The following is a 20188-nucleotide window of genomic DNA, read 5'->3' as shown; positions in this document are numbered from 1 at the left end:
TGATTCTGACAAATGCTATAAGACACTGCTACGAGAAATAAGCCAAGAACATCACAGTCTAGGACTGTGATGACCTTACTCATACCAGGAGCCTCAAAGAATGCAGACCATATGAAGTGTGTATCACAGGTTCTAAACATGAATGCAAGCCAATGGAAGCATCAATAAAATCCTTGATACATCTTGCCATGAGTCTATCCATCCATCAACAGACCTACATTTCTCTTGAAGCCTTCCCGGGCACCCAAATCTATCTGGACAATACTGCTGCAAGCTCCCATCCCACCACAGCCTTGACTGCTGCATCTAAACACCCCCCTGTCAAGACGATTGTCCAAGTTAGGGTCTCTATTGCTGCAATCAAACACCATGACCAAAATCAAGTTGGGAAGGAAAGGGTTGATTTGACTTACACTTCCACATTATAGTCCACCACTGAAGGAAGTCAGGGCAGGAACTAATGCAGAGCAGGAAGCTGGAGGCAGGAGCTGATGCAGAGGCCACACAGGGGTGCTGCTTACTGGCTTGCTCATCATGGCTTGTTCAGTCTTCATTCTTAGAGAAACTAGGACCACCGGCCACAATGGGCTGGGTCCTCCCCCATTAGTCACTAACTAAGAAAACGCCCTACAGCCAATCTTATGGAGGCATTCTCTCAATTGCGATTCCCCTTCTTTCAGATGACTCTCCTGCTGACGTAAAACTAGCCAGCTCAACCACCTTCCCAATATTAAGCTTAGTTAAGGCAGCATCCTGTCTTCCTGTGTCCTTCCTTGGGACTCAGTTCTGAACCTTTCATCTTTAAGCAATATTGAATCCACAGAGGAACTGTTGAAGGCCAGGGAGCAGGGTTGGGCTAGGAGGTTGATCTTCAGAGCTCACACATAGGGCCTCTTACAGGGTGGTCAGTAAGGTGACTAAAAAGACCCAACAAACGGACAAGAGCTTCATCTGAAACCCAAAGGAAGAGGATTCCACTGCAGAGGAAGCATTCAGGCTCCTCCATTTCCTCTGCTGGAGAAAAAGGGAGCTATTTGTGAGTTAGGTGATTTCCAGAATGTCCACATTCACAGAGGCCAACCCCTCTGCATTCATCTGATAGCCCAGGACTAAGACTCAGATGCAAGGGACAGTACAGGGAACTTGATAAGTGTCACCTTTCCAGTTCTCAGGGATACAAATATATTTTCCTCTGTGCAAGATCAGAAGTTTAAATTGAAACTTGATCCATTGCCAGACACCTATTCTTTGGACTAAAATTAGAACACATTCGTCACAGCTGCTAAGGCACTAGTGCTACTTAGAGGTCAGCTCTGAAGGGTCTGGGTGGTGATGACCTTCCTTCCTGGACTCAAGTCCTTTCCATCCCCTAAGGCTGTCATACATACTCCATCGCCCATGGTTCCTGCCATTCAACTGTCTATATGTCCCTACCCAAGCTATTCCAGGATCCACACCTCCAAGCTTACTTTTGGCTTATACTTCAGGTAAGAGAAACAAAATGTCTGGATCTGCCACTACAACCCTTGTTTCCTCCAACCACAAACCAAACAATTAAGATGGATGCTAAATCTGGCTAAGAAAACCTGGGACCTGAATCCACCCTCCAGACTCAAGCCCAGGATGCTGAGGAGCATAAACACCTGCCTGCGTGTCTCCAAAAGAGAACTCTGACAGCAAACGGTAGGGAGGATGTCAAGAGTAGAACCCTTATTAACACATAGTGGAAGTCAGCTTGGAAGTTTCTCAAAAAACTGAGAAACAGAATTAGCACATGACCCTACTATTTCTTTCCTTGGTACACACTCAGAGAACTCCATACCCTACCAGACATATTTACACCCCCAGACTTATTGCTGCTTTATTCACTATAGCTAAGAACTGGAATCAACCCATTAACAGATGAATGGATAACAAAAACTCTGGTACACATTAAGAAATGAAACACTATTCAGCTCTAACAGAAAATGGGCTGATTTAGAATGTGTAATGTTAAATGAGATCACACAGTCTCAGAAAACAGCATATCCTTGCTCATATGCAAATCTAGCCAATAATACATGTACATACGGAAACAGATATATATGTGGGTAGGACATATAAACAGGACAACATGAAGAAAAGAACAAAAAAAGGCTAAGTACTGAGGAATGAGGATGGACTGAATGTAGGAAATTAATAATGTTATGAAAGAAAAAAAGCTAATTGCTCTAGCTCAAATTCTGCATAGATTTTTTTTTCTAGGTTTAGTCATGGATAAGTACAGAAAAATACTGATAAAGTATAAAATCATATGTAAAGATCCAAGGCTTCAGAATCACTACTCCAATTGTAACATACAGACTTTGGGTCTGGCTAATTTGGGTATGTGACATTGGGAGGAGAGGTACATTTTTAAATAATAAAGTTTCAATCAAAACTCATACAATGGTTGTCCTGGTATAAGACTAAATCACAACCAGCCTTAAGTAGGCATGCAGTCAGATTCCGGGCAAACTATGTGCTATATGTGGATAATAACAGGCTGCTCCTTCACAGGCCTCACAGTAATGTACCAGAGAGATAGAGCAACAGGGAATATAAAGGCACCCTAGTAACAATAATGATGGAGAGAGATGGCGAGAATGGAGAAAGCAGGAGAGTCTGGGGTGAGGGTGGATGCGTGCAAGTGTCAGCACGAATTACTCAGGTATCTTTTTTGCCTTGGTTACACTTGTAACCCCAGAATACAGAACAAAGAAAAACAAAAACACAAGAGGGAAGGTAAGAGAAGAAAGGGAGGTGGGGGAGGGGAGGAGAAGCAGAGAGCTACAAAGACGGGTAGTGCGGGTAGTGCAGAACAAGACCCAGACCTAGAGCTCTGGGTCTGAGACAGCCACATTTTGCAGCAGGGCTCCAGGACATCGCAGTTGCCCCCGTGAAAGACTCAGTGTCCTAGGTGGTCTTGGGAGGCCTGGGATGTAAGGAGTACAGAGAATGCAGGCCAAGGCAAAGACATTTACCCCAACCCCTGCTCCTGGAAATGCTTCACAACCTCCTGTGCTGCTTGCTGCCAAGAGCTGGGACCAGGAATGACCCAGAACCACCACAGTAAGGTGTGAAGGGAGAGGAGGAACCATTAGTCCGTTTATTTTCCTCTTCTTCTCCATACTCCTTTCCTAGTGTGAAAGTCTCAGGGAATGAACTGAAAAGGGACCCAAGGAAGGGGGCAGGGAGAGATGACTCCCTGGCTAAGTGGGTAGCAAGGAGAAGATGGTGCCTTTGAGATGGGAGCCTTTGTACTCCTGAACCATAAAGGAGAAAGTCCTTGGAAACCTGCAACATTCCAGCTCCTGCTCTTCTGGACTGCCCCCAAGTCTAGACACTTACTCTGAGTTCTTCCCCCCCCCCCACTCTCTGTATTTTAAATTCCTTTATTAAAGTGTAAGGATAAACTGCAGAATGTTAATACTTGATCAACATAAAAGATCTAAGCTAAATGAACCTAATTTTAGATCTACCTTCTTTTTGAAAAAAAATTTATCTGGGTTCTAAGATGTTTCTATAACAGAGGTCTGTCTCCAAACATTCATGTATGTATGTACATTCCCATGTGGGTACCTGTTGGGTAAATCAAGTCCACAGGAGGCTTGCACTTTTTGCCTGGTCATGGCTGAGGGAAGTGGGCCGGGAACCACCATGTACGTGGGGAGGCAGGAAAGATCAGCTGCATCTGCCTCAGACACTTGCATGCTTGCCCTGCACACACACCAAGGGTCTACCCAATGACAAGGCCATTGCAATTTCTGAAGCCCACTGGCAAGATTAGATAGGCTAAAACCCCTATGGAGCCTGCCTCAAGAGAAGCCTCCTTCCCTTCAGCGGAGGGAGTGAAAACATCCAAGAGGCCCATCCTCCCCTCTAGCCTTCCTGTGACCACCTACCCTACCCGACAAGGGTAATGGACAGTTTCTCTCCAGATGACGAGGACGAATTGTGATTTTTTTCATCTTGTAAGGCCTCCCCTTTGATCTATAATCCTGAGTGCACACTAGACATTTATTCAAGATATAAGGATGACAGTGTAACCAATGGATGGGCATTGTTGGGATAGCCTGAGAGCTTCTGAAAAATTCACAATCTAGAGCCTGTCCTAGACCCAGAGTTCAAATGTGCATTTAGATGCACACACACTAAAACAAGGTGGGGCTGATGCTGTTGATCTACAGCCCAAGCCTGGGGAGCCCACCTCTACTTCACTGGTTCCTTCATTCAACCCTTCACCAACTCAGGAACTGCACTTCAGCTCCTACATCTTGCCAGTTTATCTCTATAGGTCCCAAGTTATTGAATGGGAAGACTCCCTTAGTGTATACACACAAAGTAGAAGCCTATGGAATCCAGGCCCCTTAAATGCCAGGTATCAGGCTGAGACACACCCAAACGATAGCCAGGTCCCTCAGTTTGAACCGAGCTCCTTCTATTTCTGCAGGTGGCACATTCCAAGGATGCTTCTTCTTATAAAGCATGGCAAGAATTCTACACCGAGGAGGAAGAGAGGTTAGCTAAGGGCCTCCTTTTCCTCTGGGGACAGGAGAAACTCAAACCTCTCCCAAAGTGGTTTACATTGTAAAAATATATTTATTTTATCAACCACAAGCTTGCAAGTCAAACATCTGCTGAAAGATGTTTTGCAGATAGAGATATTCTGGGAACACACTGGAGGCAAGTATTTATGCACTACTAGCCTGAAGGGATGTGTATGTATCAGATGCTAGCCACTCCCAATGACTTATCTGCCTGCCTGCTCACTACCCCAGGTCACAGCCGCCTTATGCCCAGCTGTCAGACTGGGTCCTCTGAGAGCCTCCAGGCAAGCCTGTGCTATTCTTGTTAGGAGCGGTGTTGTGCCCCATGTCTGCAACTGGTAAAATGGTGGTGGGAAGCAAAGGCAGGTGCAGAGCGTGACTGTGACACCGTAAGCCCCTGAGAGCTGGCAGAGAACTAGACCAACACAGATCAGTGGCTTCAATGTTCAAGTTGGAAAATATAAGAAGCGGGATTCCTGGAAGATATAAATGGGTCAAGACCACAGCCCCTCCGTTTGGTGTTTTTGAATCAGGTCACCCTGTACTTGAGGGATGCCTCCCACAATACTCCTTGGTCACCTATTCCTTGATCTGGTTCCTGTACTACCAGCAGAGAACACCTTGGGTGCAGGGCTGTGGCCAGCTCATTTATCACATCCTATAGCCCAGCTGACTCCTCGCCCATCCAGGTTTCTGGGAAACAGCAGTCAAATGGCAATACATTTATCAAGCATAAACAAGCTTCAGAAAGGCAACATAGGACTGAGAACCAGGAAAGCCTGGAAACAAGCTTCGAGGTAAGGTGAGGGCATTCCTACGGCCCAGTAAGCCAAGTGCAACCCAGAGTTTTCTTATCCACAGCACCGCACAGACCCACCCAGTGAGTGCAACCATTGCGTACCATTCTACACCCTAGACTCTGAATCTCCAACTAACCACAGTTCTTGTCTAACTTGGGAAACATCTTCAGTACACAAGTTAGTGTATCGAAGATGTTTACCGTATTACAAAGAGAACCATCGTTCTCTTAAGATTTGGGAAACTCTACACCTAACCTGAGAGCTTGCAACAGGGCCCCATTTGTTCCCTCAGTCCTGGTGAAGGACTAAATGAGATTTGGAGACAGGGACACTATGTGGTTTATGCTGGCCTCAAAACACAGCAATCCTCCTGTTTCAAAGCTTCATGAGTGCCACCATGCCTTGCTTAGATATTTTTAAGATGTTTTTCATAAACATTTCAGCTTTATTTCAATTAAGGCCATGTTAGAAACAGCAGGAAAGCTGAGATGCAAAACACCTTGTCTTTTCCACTAACCTCACTTCCTCTCACAGGTTACCACAGACCCAGCCTTATCACCCACAGAAACCACATTTAAGGCTCAAAGAAAACAGGAAAAATTAGTTTTACTATTAGACCATGTTGAAAATGTATTAACCTTGATTTGGAGGTAACATAAGCAACATTTTTTAGTAAGTTAATTCTACATTTAACCCTCTGTACTAAATCTTCTAAGTCTGTGATCACTCCTATCACATGCTGTATTTGAGGGTAGACTGGGCACCTAACTCAGCACCCAGCAAGCCTAGCACTGTGTACTCCTACACTTCATGGAGCAGGCTTTAAGAAGGCTTCTCACATGTGTTTGTTTCTCATGGAGCCTTACATCAGCTGTTCCTATGCATACAAAGTCTTTCAGCAATATTAATGGTAGGTCAAAAGGGGGCCCCCAAATGGCAGTACTGATGGCAATATTTTAGGGTGACAGCTCAGGTCCTACCTGGGTCAAGCTTGGCTAAAATGTTTCTCAGGAGCACTTAATAGCTGGTTGACTATAATGGTCAGCACCTCATCTGTGTGAATGAGTGACCACCTGCTATCGGGGCTTCTGAGCTACCACCCTCTGTCACATACCCATATAAAATACCAGTTCAGCCAGGCAGTGGTGGCAGCACTTGGGAGGCAGAGGCAAGTGGATTTCTGAGTTCGAGGCCAGCCTGGTCTACAGAGTGAGTTCCAGGACACCAGGGCTACACAGAGAAACCCAGACTCAAAAAACCAAAACCAAAAACAAAACAAAACAAAACACAAACAACAACAACAACAAAAAAACCACAGTTCTACAACTGCACACTGTCCTCCACTATCCCAGGCAGCACAGTAAACTGCTTTTCTCTCATGGACTGGCTTTATTTGAGGGTTTCTTGCTGTTCCTACTCACACCCAGGAAGGGAAGTTGGTCCTCCTTGGGAGACCTAGTCCCTCCCTTAACACAGAACTGCTGACTTGACCGTCCTGTGGTACAGATCATTTGCCTCTGCTGCTATCTGCCACCCATCACACTCACCTCCTGATCCTGAGTCCCCCATTTCACCATTTTCCTCACCACCTCGCCTCACCAACTAGCTAAGTGCCCTTCCTCAGAACTGCCTGCTCAACTTTTCTTGCCACAAAATCACCAGCACCCTTCTGGGTGCCCAACACTCGGTCTGGAACTTTCATCCCTTATGATCTAGCCATTCTCTTGACAAACCTCAATCCACTTGAGGACAGCCTCTGGACCGAGTTTCCATCCAATGGCACTTACCCACTTCTGTGTCAGTCCTGGCTCTCTACTCCCTCTGTCCTCATCTCTAATCTGCAATCCTCTATCCCCTTATGCGTGCGCACACTACTGGTCTCTACCTTATAGCAGGTCCCCAGTGTGGACTACACTCCTTTTACCCTGATACTAGGATGCCTTCTATGTTGCCTCCTTTTCAGGACATTTTCATCTCATTGGCCATGGGATCCTCTCGTTCTAAGCCAGACCCTGCCACCCCTCTTCCCTGTCTCCTCAAATCTCTTACTTCTCTTGGACTATTTTCTTTTTTACTGTAATACAGCTTGGCCTCACTACAAACTTGATAATCATTCTCAATGGCTAGAAAACGGCATCCTTGACTTCAAATTCTCACTGACCTTAATGGCCTCTGCCAAAGCACTGGCAAATGGTCCAACTCCTCCAAAGTTGACTATAATCTGGAGCCACTCGGGCACCTCCCCAACCAAATCTTCTGATACCACCAATGCACCACCTCAATCACCTTCTCCTCCTACACCCCCTCAAGCCTGCTCCCCCATATCTCCCTTTCTCTGTCCTCCCCAACCTCATCCTCCACAAGCACTGTCAACCCTCTTACCCAGTGCCCCTCAAGCTCCAAAGGCAGTTCTCACCAGGTCTAGCATTGATGGATTCTATCTCCTCAGAGAAGTGGTGGGTGGGGCCTCTCTCTTTTCTCTGGTGAGAAAACATCTTGGTTCTTTCTGAAATGATCCCCTAACTTCATCAAGGAATTTAGGTACCTTCCTCTGGCATATAACCTCAGCTGGCATGACCTCCATGTCCTGCCTTCCTCCACCTTCACCCCAGAAGAGGCAGAATGAGTCTGGACATCTGCAGAGGCTCATACAGATGATGTCCTCATACTGATGACAATCTTCCCATGGAGGTAACTTGTCCGTCATAGTGATCCCACTATACCAAACCAGTATGAAAAAAAAAACAAAACAAAACAAAACAAAAAACAAAAAGAAAACAAGGTCTCCCAGCAGGGCAGCCTGGGACAAGATTGGCTCCTCCTGGCAAGACTTCAAAAGGCCTCCCATGAAACTGTCAATTTTGTTTTGTTTTGTTTTGTTTTGTTTTTTTGTTTTTTGAGACAGGGTTTCTCTGTGTAACCTTGGCTGTCCTGGAACTCACTCTGTAGACCAGGCTGGCCTCAAACTCAGAAATCCGCCTGTCTCTGTCTCCCAAGCGCTGGGATTAAAAGCGTGCGCCACCACTGCCTGGCAAAACTGTCGGTTTTGACTAGAGAGGTTAGACAGAGGCCAGGTGAAAATCCCACTGAGTTCCCGTTTGTCTCAGAGGCTCCGCTTCACTATACTAAAGTAGCCCTAAACTCTGAAGAGGACATGCTTGCCCTCCATGCTCACTTTCTCTCTTAGCCACTGACATCAGGAGAAACCTAAAGGGCTGGAAGGTGGTCCTCCAACCTGCCAGATCTGCTGAATGGTGCACTTAAGGTGTTTGACAAAAGGAAGGGGCAGGAAAGGGCAGAAACATCTGCTTCTGACATCAGACATGGCACCAAAAACCTCCACCCAGGCCTGCTTTAAAGGAAGCAACACTGGCCCCTGGGCAAAGAGCTCCCCTTCATCTCGTCCACTGCCAGGACCCTGCCCAAACTGTGGATAGATGGACACCGGAGAGTAAGACTGCCCCTCTTTGTCCTGCAAAGATAGGTCAGTCCCCCAGGTTCCTCCTCCACAGGAAAACCTCTGAGGTCTTCTGGACCCGGAGTCTGAAGATTGCTGCTGCCCTGGGAACTCTGCCTTCATCCAAATCATCGCGATTACTGCGGTGGAGTCTGTGGTAACTATCTAGATGGTGGTAAGACTTGATCATTCTTGACTCATATGAGGGCCATTTGATCTATACTTCCTGCTCACTCAGTACGACTTATCTATCTGCCTGGGGACTGATGGCCACCCCACCGGCCTAGGGCTACTGGCCCGCTTCCCTGCTTCTGGGGCTATCTGATCACTCACCCTTCCTCATTATAACCAGTTGTCCTGTTGCAGGGAAGAGACATCATGGCTAAGATACACTTCTCCTTGTCTTTTCACCCAAATTCCAGCTTTTACTCCTTCTTCCGGCCCCTAAAGTGTCTCTGATAGTATTCCATCATTCTCCTCCACCCTTGTCATCCTCAATACCATTTATTTCCTTAAAACATTAACAAGGCCTGAAACCTTCCATACAACTCCTCAACAAACGTATTACCAAGCCCTCTCACTTGCTCTTCAACACCCCAGACTGCCCATCCCAAAACCTGCCAACTCTGCAGTCTGGTCCAGTACCTGAGGATCATTAAGGCAGCAGCTGTCCCTATCCACCCCTAGTGCTCAATCCCTACACTCTACTCTCTGGGATTCCCTTCTCACTTTCTCACTTCACCACCCTGGACTTCACCCATGACACCAGAGCAGCATTTCAGCTTATACAGACCAACTCCCATCAGGGGAGTTTTCCCAAGCTCTAGACACTGACCTGTCTCTTGATTTATTTCCCAGTTGTTTGATTCAATATGTAGGTTAAGCTCCTACTCTACAGACCCTGTTCTCATCCTGTCAACATATTACTCAACTCAACCTTCAGGAAACAGGATACAGGGGTCTCTCTTTCCAAGATGCAACTGTCTGTCGGGTAAAGGACCCAGGTTTTCTGCTGTCTCTTGGCTCTCCCAAGCTCATTCTTCACTACAGTGTCTAAGATCCCTTGATCTTTGCACCACTAAAGATGGGTTCTTTCCTTGCTGGGTCTCATGAAGTACCTCAGAACTTGGATTCCCAACTCTGCTTTTTTCACTTGCCCCTCTATGAAGCAGTTTAGGGGTCCCAAACAGAGGCCCTAGAATCTATTATACCTGTCACATCTGCCTACTCTTGTCCACAAAATGTCTACAAGCTCCTGCTCTGGTTCTACCAGACCTTGATCAACCCTTTACACTACTGAAAAATGAGAAATGGTCTTAGGGGTCCTGATCAGATGAAAGGGCACACATTGCCCCTGTTTTTTTTTTTTTTTTTACCTTTCCAAACAACTGGATATATCTTTGCCTACGGGTGCTAGCAGCAGCCTCCCTATTGGCCTGGGAAGCCTCTAAGCCTGCCTTCGGTCACTCCCCCTCACAGGCTCAAAGACACACACATAGAAGCCTTGCTGCTCCATCTCCCTCACTCCTACCTCTTCCACATCACTTTTTCCGAGAATGCCAAGCCAGGTGTGGCAGTGCACACCTTCAACACAAGCATCCCAGAGGCAGGAGGTGGATCTGAGTTTGAGGCCAGCTTGGTCTACAGAGAGAGTTCCAGGACAGCCAGGGCTACACAGAGAAACCCTGCCTCAAAAAACAAACGAAGAATGAAAGAGAGAAAGCCTCTGGTGTTTCTCTTGATGCCCGTCCCCCTCTTAACTCAGCTACACTCTTCCCTCAGGCTACACCTTCACCCACTCCTGTCTGGAATCACTAGACTCCCTCACCTACAAGAATCCAAAGTTCTATTTTCCCTCTGCCACACCCTGACTATAGATGGAGGCTCTCCTCTCAGCCCTCGCTTTAGCATAAGACAAGACCATCAAAATACACAGATTCTAAATGTGCATCCCACAAGATACACCTCCATGCTTCTATTTGGCATGAGGGACTCCCCCATCAGCAAGGCCACACCTATTACCAATGGCCTGATAATGCTAATAGTGCTGGAAGCCTTTTATCTTCTCAAGCAGGGGGCGGTTATTCACTGTTGAGGTCACCGGGCCCCTATCAAGGATATAGTTGGGAAATGCTTTAGCTGACAAGACTGTGAAGGAGGTCAGCCAACACCCACCCCTACCTACCTTCCTCCATTCTCTTCCCTGCCCCTCCAAACTTAACTCCTACCTACTCTGAGCCCAAAGACACACCCTCCAGGCCTCAGGAGCCATTGCAGGGCCCCAAATCTAGCTTCTGCTACTAGACAAGTACTATCCCCTGATGCTTAGGCAAGGTCCTTTCTGACAGCACGTCGAAGCCTTTACACTGGGTCTCAACCTCTCTTCCACTTTCTTCCACCCTAGTCTTTCTGCCCTTTTTAAGACTGTCACCCAAGGATGCCCCACCTGCACCCAAACCTCCCCACAACGGGCCTTATGACCCCCTCCTTTCTTCAGTCCACACGAGTTTCAGTGTAGAATTGGGTAATGGCCCAGCATTCATCTCCAAAGTAACCCAGCTAGTATTGAGGACTCTGGAGGTACAACAGCCCCTTTACATTCCCTAGTCCTAAAAGAAGGTAAAAGGGACCATCCTTCTAGAGAATGTATGTCCTCTGGAACCAGCCCACTTCGTAACTGCTAGCTTTCCTCCCTCTTAAGACATCTGTTTGGGAATACATGTCCTCCCTCAGCCCTTTACTGATCCTATCACCTACCATTTTACCAGAAGACAGGGTTTATTTGAGAGCCTCTAGCCCACAGGCCCTCAGCCCATGCTGGAGCAGTCTACATCTGGTCATCCTCACCACAACAATGGCAGGTAAACCCCAGTAAGTCTCAACATGGTTCTATCTGTCACAACTCAAACAGGTTCAGTTACATTCCCGTCTGTCACAACTCAAACAGGCTCTGGATCCATTCACTAATAAGTACTTCTGTCAGTCAATAGGACCACTAAGGCATAAGTTCTCTTGTCCACCTTCTATCCCTGAGGGACATCTAATACGGGTTCCTTCTTCCCTATGCTGCTGGGAATTCTCCCTGTCTTCCTCACCACTCAGACAAGGTGACAAGCACTTAAGATACTTGCTATCAAAACTAAGTTCATCCTTAGTGCCACCTTCTACCCAGTCTCTGGTTGTTGCCAGAGGTCCACCCGACTTTCAAACCCCTTAGGCATCTTACTCTTGGAAATGTAACACTTATACAACCTCCATAGGCTGTTGAAGACCAGCCCCTCACCCCATCTCCCACCTCCATGTTACATGACAACTCCAAATACCTTTGCTTCCCAGAGGATTGGACTGGGGTAGGTGTCCAAATTAGGGGGTATAAGTACCAGCCAGGTAGAAGAGTTACAGGATTAAAATACTGTAAGTGCTGCCACAAAAAATTCAACCACTAGGAGCTAACTCCAACCCAGGGCTCTTAAGGCTCATATTCCTCAGCCCTCTGACTTCCAATGTTCATCTCAGAGCGACAACTGCCCCCATCTCCTCAGGTTTTGTTTTTTTTTTGTTTGTTTGTTTTTTTCAGGAAGAAGAAAAAAAAAATCAATGAGCTGACCAGATGATCAGTAACCCAGATTCTTCTGGTGGAATTTCCTCAGATCTCCCACCATTACCAGCCAGCTTGAATCCATGCTGTCCTCCGCTATCCGAGGCAGCTCAGCAGTTCTGCTTTTCTATCCACAGAGTGGTTTGGTTCAGTAGTTTCTTCCCACACCTACTTACAACTGACATTAGCAGAATTTGAGAAATGTAAGGTACAAATTTTTTTCATCTAAAAACCTAAGTTTTAATTTTTTGCAAAAGCCTTCAAGTCTCCTAATGAGTGCCACTTCTTTAAGGTGCCTCTTCCTCGCTGTTCCTCTACACTACTGGGAGCACCCTAATGCCCGACTTCATTCACTACTGCCCCTGCCCCCTGCCATGACAGTGCCTCCTCAACTGTGTTCTCCTCCACTGGCTGCATGCTCCTTGGAGACAGGCTTGCATGTTCCACTCACAACCCAAGCCTGTCTCCCAGCCTAGAGGGAGGCTCAGTTGATTATTTAGGGGAAGAATCGCTTCATGTGTAAAATCCCCATAGCTCCTTCTGGCTCAGTTAGGATAGGCATGCTCATGTCTGTGTTGCTGGCACAGGAAAACTGGGGCAACTGGACGTTGACGCTTGGCCCTCTGCACAGCCAGCTATACCAGGTGACTGATTTGGGAAAGAAACTTTATTTAGATACACTTTACAATGCATTTCTCAGACCCAGAGCAGACTTTCAGCTTTCCCCCAACCCCCTGGTTCTTGGGGGGTGGGGGGTGTCACACTCTGTAGTCCAGGTCCAGGCTGATCTCAAACACATGACAATCCACCTGCCTAGACCATATGGGTGCTTGAACTGCAGGTACACTTAAAAGGTAACTTTTAATAAAAGTATCTTGTGGTTTCCAGCTAGTCTACAGAACTATGGATATGTAACATAAATATATATAAGCTCATCTAATTCTTGAATTGCAATGGCCAGCCATTTATGAATGTTTCATTTCATCCTTAGTGTATCAGTGTCATAGAAAGATCTTAAGGTCAAGTTTTGGACACTGGGCTTTCAAGGCTGGTACCTTCCTGTGTGATTATAGACATATTATATTTTCATCTCTACCCATCTCCATTTCCTCATCTCTAGAATGAGAAATACAACAAATCCAACTTACAAAGTGGTTTCAACGTCAGAAAACCCCAACTAGGAAGTCAAGAGAATAGTCATTTTAGTCCATATGCCTTCAACTTATAAAATGCAGTTTCCCTGAATTAAGTAGCAGTTATTATATAAACTGCTATAATAAATGTTATGTCAGAGTAGGTGACAGAGAGTCATGATAAACAAGGCCACCACCAAAGCCCAGGCCTGGAGACACAAAGGCTGGAGGAATCCCAGATACACTCCAAGGCTGTGACCAAATGGGTTGCAAATGTTGGGGCCTCCTAGGCAGGCCTCACCAGGTGAGTCAGGATGGAGCATGGGAAGCCTCGGACCCCAAGAGAGGTGGCTGTGAGCATGGTGTCTACGGCAACACAAATAAGCCAACCTAGAGTGAGCAGGGGAGAGGAAGCTGGGAGTTCCTCTTTGGAAAAGGTCAAGAGGAGCCTTGCCCTGCCAGTTGGGACAGGTGGCCCACGGGGGAGCTTCCCGCCTCTTTCTTCCTCTTTCTTCAGCATAAACTTTCCCAAACCAGCTCTGCCTGTTTCACGCAGGAACCCAGCTTTCGAGTGTACATTTTATTATTTCAGAAGAAAGCATCTGCAGTCGGCTAGTGAGTCATCTGTAAGCCTTGTCAATCTGCCAGCAGCCTGCCCCTCTTCATTACAAACGTAAAGATAAAAGCTCTCACTGCATTAGCTGGCATCCGCCTCCACAGACAGCACAAATAAATTAATTGTGCCTCATCACAAACAGCCGAGAGGTGTGCAGGAGAGGAAAATGTGCTCCTTGTTTCATTAACAAATTAAATAGCAACAGAGCCGCCACACATCCAGCTACACTGACGACTTTAGATTCTCCTACCAGGCAACTGCCTGGCCAACAACACCCAGGTAGAGCGGCCATCATTAAGGGAGGGAGGGGTGTGGAGGAGAGGGCTGCACTGTGAGGCCAGACCTAAGCTTGGCACTCCTGCTGTGAGCCTGGAGAACAGTCACCAAGTGCCTATCAGATGCTGAATGCTGCTGTTGCAAGGCCCCCACCTTGCAGGGGTGTTCCCACAGTTTACCCCAGGCAAATAAGCAAACCAGTTCTGGAGCCCTGGTATGCATGGCCCAGTGAGAGAGCTTGTCATCAAGGAGACGCTGTCATACTGAGGATAGCAAACATTCCAGAAAGAACAGGGTGAGTCAAGACCAACTTGAAAAACACGTCAGCCTCCCCGGTACTACCAGGTAAGATTACACCCTCAAACACACCTTTCTAAGATTTCCTGCTTTAGTCACAGGCAATTTGTTACAATGCTGTGGTTTTCTTCTCATTCTATAGTACATAATTTAGGAAAGCTGCATTCTGAGAGTTGAAGGCGCGTGACTAAAAACCATTCCTTTTATGTTTTTATCTCCAAAGACACAAACACAGTGCATGGGGGTGAGGGACAGGAAATGGGAGTGGGGGCTGGAGGGAAAGAACAAAGAGAAGTGTAAAAAGAAGAGGAAAAGACCCTCACTGTCACCCTATTAACTCGTGACCTGTAAGGAAGTTAAGATCACAAGCAGCTAATCCAACCATAAAATATGTCAAAAGTATTTATTATACAGATGGACATTTGGGTTCAGTTGTTAATTTAGTTGGTTTGTATTTTATCTGTAAAATCCAGGAATCTAAAAAATTCTACACAGAAAAAAAAAAAAATGACCTGAGCTAGCTAGCTAGGAGCTGCCTATAAAAAGCAAAGGAAATAAAAGCTTAAGAAGAATAAATAAAGCCATATGCAACCTTTCCACCATCCAAGAAAGAACTGAACAGTGGTACAACCCTGAACCAAGCCTTTGTAAAACATTCAGTGTCTGCAGTGGGTCACAGTGTTGAAACCAGGGCCCTTCACCCTCACTTGCAGCACAGTGGAGTTTCAGACACTCCTCTGGAAAACAGTTCAGCAGTATCCATTGAGAACTAAAAAATTCTTTTGTCTTTTAACCTTTCAAATCCTGCTTCTAGGAATTGACCCTAGGAAAATAATCTACAGTCACAATCAAGTTGAATCTCAAAGTTTTATTTATTAACAGTATAAAACTTTGAGGGGGGGAACGTCTAAACGCCCAATAACAGAGGAGTGGCAAAGTAACCTCAGTCTGTGAGATGAGAGGGTGAGACCATTAAAAGTCATCCTGAGCCGGGCAGTGGTGGCGCACGCCTTTAGTCCCAGCACTTGGGAGGCAGAGGCAGGTGGATTTCTGAGTTCGAGGCCAGCCTGGTCTACAGAGTGAGTTCCAGGACAACCAGGGCTACACAGAGAAACCCTGTCTCGAAAAACAAAAACAAAAAAAGTCATCCTGAGAAGACAGAGCCATGAGGGCAGCATTTACTTAAGGTTTACTGAGGAGAACGGCGGGCAGGTCTGACTGAGTCTAAGGAGAACGGCGGGCAGGTCTGACTGAGTCTATAGAGCCTACCTCGGCATGACAGCACTTCGGTGTGGGGGGTGCTACTGGTTATTTTAAAACAGCCCTTTTTTTTTGTCCTTTTGTTTTGCTTCCTTTATTGTGATTAGAGAATGTTTGTCATTGCGGTAGTTGTTATTTTAGGTTTGTTGTTGTTGTTGTTGTTGTTGTTGTTGTTGTTTTGGTTTTGGCTTGGTTTTTTGTGAAATAAAAATCATGGAGTGTAGAGACAACTGCTTTGGCTCACATTCAAAGGAGAATCAACACCTATGGGGAGTTGGGGGACGGAAATCACAGACCACATTTACCCCCGAAGCCTGTGTCCTTAGCTTTGCCCCCAGTCACGTGGCTCCCAGCAAGAAGCTTGGTGACTGAGAAGTGGGTTAGATCTGTCTTTAGACAGACTGCCTGCAGGAGGCTATGAGGCCACACCAATATCCAGAGACCCTGGAGCCCTGGCTCCAAAGCCCAGGTCCATACTACCCACTGCAGTTCCTAATTCCAAGACCCCTCTCCTCTTTGGAAAATAGTTTCTCCCTCAATAAATGGAAGGGGTTCCAGCACTGTCTCCAGGTCAGATTACTTTTAGAGTAGGCTAAAGGCCAGCTGCCAGTGAATGAGAAGCATGTCAAAGTGAGGGACCACAGCCTGCCTTTAAATGAGCTTTCCAGGCAACTCTCAACGCACACACAGAAGAGCTGGCCAACAGCTTCCAAGTCCCAACATCCAGACTCCTATGCCCGTCTCCCCACACATCAAGCAGTGCATAGGAGGGGGCAGGGGCTTTACTCAGAGGCTGGCACTCTCTACACTTAACACTTTACCGCAAAACAGTTTATAGTGCTTAAAACAGAGGGCCCACGACAGTGGTGTTTCCTAGCATCTTGCTTTCTGATGAAACCATTCCTGGGCTCACAAGACATTTGATAACACATGCCCCATGCTTAATTAGCACAGTGCAAAGAATGGGACAGGTGTCCAAAACTGCAAAGGACAAGCACAAGAAGATGAGATGGGAGTGAGTGAGCTGGCAGGCAAGCAGGATCTGAAACACACACACACACACACACACACACACACCACACACACACACACAGTCGACTATTTAAAAAGGAAAAAAAAGATGACTCATGGGTCAGGAAAGGTCTGGTACAAACCCCACTGGGCACTTCCATAAACAACAAGGTCTACTGATCATCCCTAAAGCGAGGGTTGGTGGGTCAGAAGCCAGGAAGTGGGGGCAGGATGCTGTTCCACTGACCACCAAGATAAACTTCCTAACTGAAGGTCTCAGCATTTGCAGATTCAAAACCAGCAAGCAAGGCTCCAGGGAGAGGGGTGGACCCAGAACCCTAACTGCCTACTGTTCTCAGCACTTTAGAAATAAGCAAGTCAGCACCCTCCCCATCTCCCTCCCTTGGCTTTATTGAGTTACCACAGGAGCATCATGTATTATTGCGGTGAGCATTGCTCTGACATAACCTAATAAGAAGCCAGTCTCAGCATTCAGCCAGAGCGAATGCTACAGGGCACACGTGCAAACTTGATTCTCAATCTAGGGGTGATTTCTGTGGAGGTGTAATTCCATTGTCTGCAGCACCCAGAACATCTTCCATCCATAAAGCACAAAGCCTCCATCCGTCACGGTTCTGAGGAATGAAAGGTCTTGCCTCCCATCCTGGGATGCAAGGTGCAGCTAGCCCCGCTCTGGTGACAGGAAGTCAAAGCTAATCTGATCTTTCCATTTAGACCACACAATGGTGAGCATGCACAGGGCTGTGTGTACCAGGTGGCATTTCTCCAGAGGGACACATCATGTCCAGCGTGCAATTCTGCTGGTTATTTATTTATTAGCCCAAAATTACTTGGGATATTGTAGTCAGTGATCATTATAAACTTCATTCATTATAATACTGCCTCTCCTCTGGATAGACTTGAGTGTGAATTGTGCATTCTCTAAAGGTTCACAGATCCACCACTTTCTTTGGGTAGCTAACAATGTGATGTGCTCTTGGACCTACATCGGAGGACAGCTGAAAAGTTAAACCCGGTCCTTAACCTTAACATCCTGGCCCGATCTGTCACCTGGGAGGTGCAGAAGCTGTGACCCGAGGGGGAGAATCACTCGGTGGAGACTGCCAGCCAGGCCTCTGATCTGTTATGTTCTTGTGTCAATGACTCAGAAGAGGGTTGGCAAACTGAAGCTCACAGGCCGAATATGGTCCACCATCTGTTTTCATATGGCCTGAGGATGACAATGATTTACCATTTTTAAATGGTTGAAAATTAACCCAAAGGGCATATTACTTAGCATTCACAATTCAGTGTCCCCAGTGAGTTCTTGTTGGGGCACAGTCACAGCAACAGGTTTACACACTGTCTGTGGGTACTTGCACACTCAACTCAGAGTCGGGTGGTAGGTGCCTCAGACCATATGGCCTGTGTTGTCAGAAATATTTACTGTCTGGCTTTTAACGTTTGCTAATTGTTGATATACAAGCCAGGACCATAGAACTAGTGGGGAAAAGCCTTGACCTAAGGGCACACTCCAGAGTGAAAACATACACAATAGCTTCTCACCTCTAGACCTAGTTAGACAGCTCAAATGCACCTGCCTGCCAAACGGCCAAGGGAATCTGCAACCAGGACACTGTACCTATCCTGTGGCTCCAAGACAACTGAAGAGGGAGTAAGGCGGGATGGAAGAAAGCTGGTGCCAGAATTCTGCACCCATCCTTCTGGCCCAGCAGCCTGAAGGAGCAGACAAAGAACCAAAGAGGAATGTGAGGCCCAGCCTAAGCCATCAAGAAGCCACAATCTCTGGGAGGCTGCTTAGTAGAAAAGATGATGGCGGTCAGGCTCAGAGGACCTGTGAATGGGGTGACATAGGACATGAGCCTCTCTTCTTTTTTAATATTTTTAATAATTATTTTTTAATAATTCTTTGTGTTTTGTGGGGATAAATAGGGGCAGATGACCTGGGAGAAGTTGAGGGAGATAAAAATGCAATCAAAATAAACTGTATGAAAAATAAATTTTTAAATCCAAAAAAATTTTTTCATTGAGTCCAATATTTTTGCCACTCACTTTTTTTTCTTATTTTAATGAGTTAAGGAACTCTGTTCCTTGTCCCCATCATCCTTACCTCCTTTATTCTGGAAATCACTCAAGTTAAAGAGTTAATAAATTTGTGTGTGTGTGTGTGTGTGTGTGTGTGTATTTTTAAAAAAAAAAAAAAAAACCAGGGTACCACTTGAAGCTCAAGTTGTTCCTTTCTTTGGGTAAACCTTTGCTCCAAATGCTGCTGCTCCGAAACGTAATCATGGATGTGCAGTGACAAGACACTGTTATCTGATATGCAAACCTACTGGGCATCCTGCATCCTATCTAACACTGAAGCCAGAAACAATCACTCCTTGTTTTCCAAAGGAGGTGACCCCTTGAACCCCAGCATGACAGCTATCTGGACCTTGGTCCTGACTCTGTGCAGCTCCCTTGGCCTCCACAGGATGAAGGCAACCACATGGGACTCCAGCCCCACCACTCACACAGCAACCATCTCCTATATGCAGCTGACAGGAATGCCAACTAGTGCTAATCAAATGAGATGATCTCCTGCCTCTCCTATTCCCAACCCTCTCAGGAAGCCCCTCCAAATAGAAAAGATCCCTCCCTGGCTACACTGTCCCACAGGAACTGGTGTTGATCTAATGAGGAATACACCTGAGACATGGATTTTAAGGAGCTGCATTGGGGGTAGGGGTGCTAAAGTCATTTTGTTAGAGGCTACTAGACCAAGCCCAGAGGCACTAACTGGGAAACAGCAAGCTGCCACCCAAAGTCAGCTCCACGGGGGCAGGATTTTTATTTACCATTAACCACAGCTGATACCCTAGTGTCTAGTAAAATGTCTGACACTCACATCCAAGAGATAACTATGAGATAACTGTGGGTAGAACTATGACCACCCCCCTAAGGAAACCCCCAGTTTTGGTTCCCATCATCAATCAACATGATAGCTCTAGTTCCAAAGGGTTTGATGCTTTCTCCTGACATCATCCAAAGGCAGCGAGCAAGCATGTCTCTCTATATATATCTCTGTCTCTGTCTCTCTGTCTCTTTATCTCTCTGTCTCTCTCTGTCTCTCTCTCTGTCTCTCTCTCTCTCTGTCTCTCTCTCTCTCTCT

General features: G+C 46.4%; 1 protein-coding gene across 12 annotated transcripts in view; it reads right to left on the bottom strand.

Moving 5' to 3' along the window:
• Tead1 (TEA domain transcription factor 1) overlaps window positions 1–20188 on the bottom strand; it is a 228578-nt gene that overhangs the window by 173080 nt on the left and 35310 nt on the right. The window contains exon 1 of one of the 12 annotated variants that reach the window (XM_031387917.1): window positions 11583–11606. The exons of the other annotated variants lie outside the window; for them this stretch is intronic. Coding sequence (XP_031243777.1) covers window positions 11583–11585 — 3 coding nt within the window. The 5' untranslated portion in view covers window positions 11586–11606. Of the gene's footprint in view, window positions 1–11582; window positions 11607–20188 lie in introns of those variants that run through there. 12 annotated transcript variants of the gene reach the window in all.

This window comes from Mastomys coucha, unplaced genomic scaffold (genome assembly GCF_008632895.1).
Source record: "Mastomys coucha isolate ucsf_1 unplaced genomic scaffold, UCSF_Mcou_1 pScaffold21, whole genome shotgun sequence".
In the NCBI taxonomy this organism is placed as follows: domain Eukaryota; kingdom Metazoa; phylum Chordata; class Mammalia; order Rodentia; family Muridae; genus Mastomys; species Mastomys coucha.
Note: the sequence above shows the minus strand (reverse complement) of the source record. Positions and strands in the feature narration are given on the sequence as shown.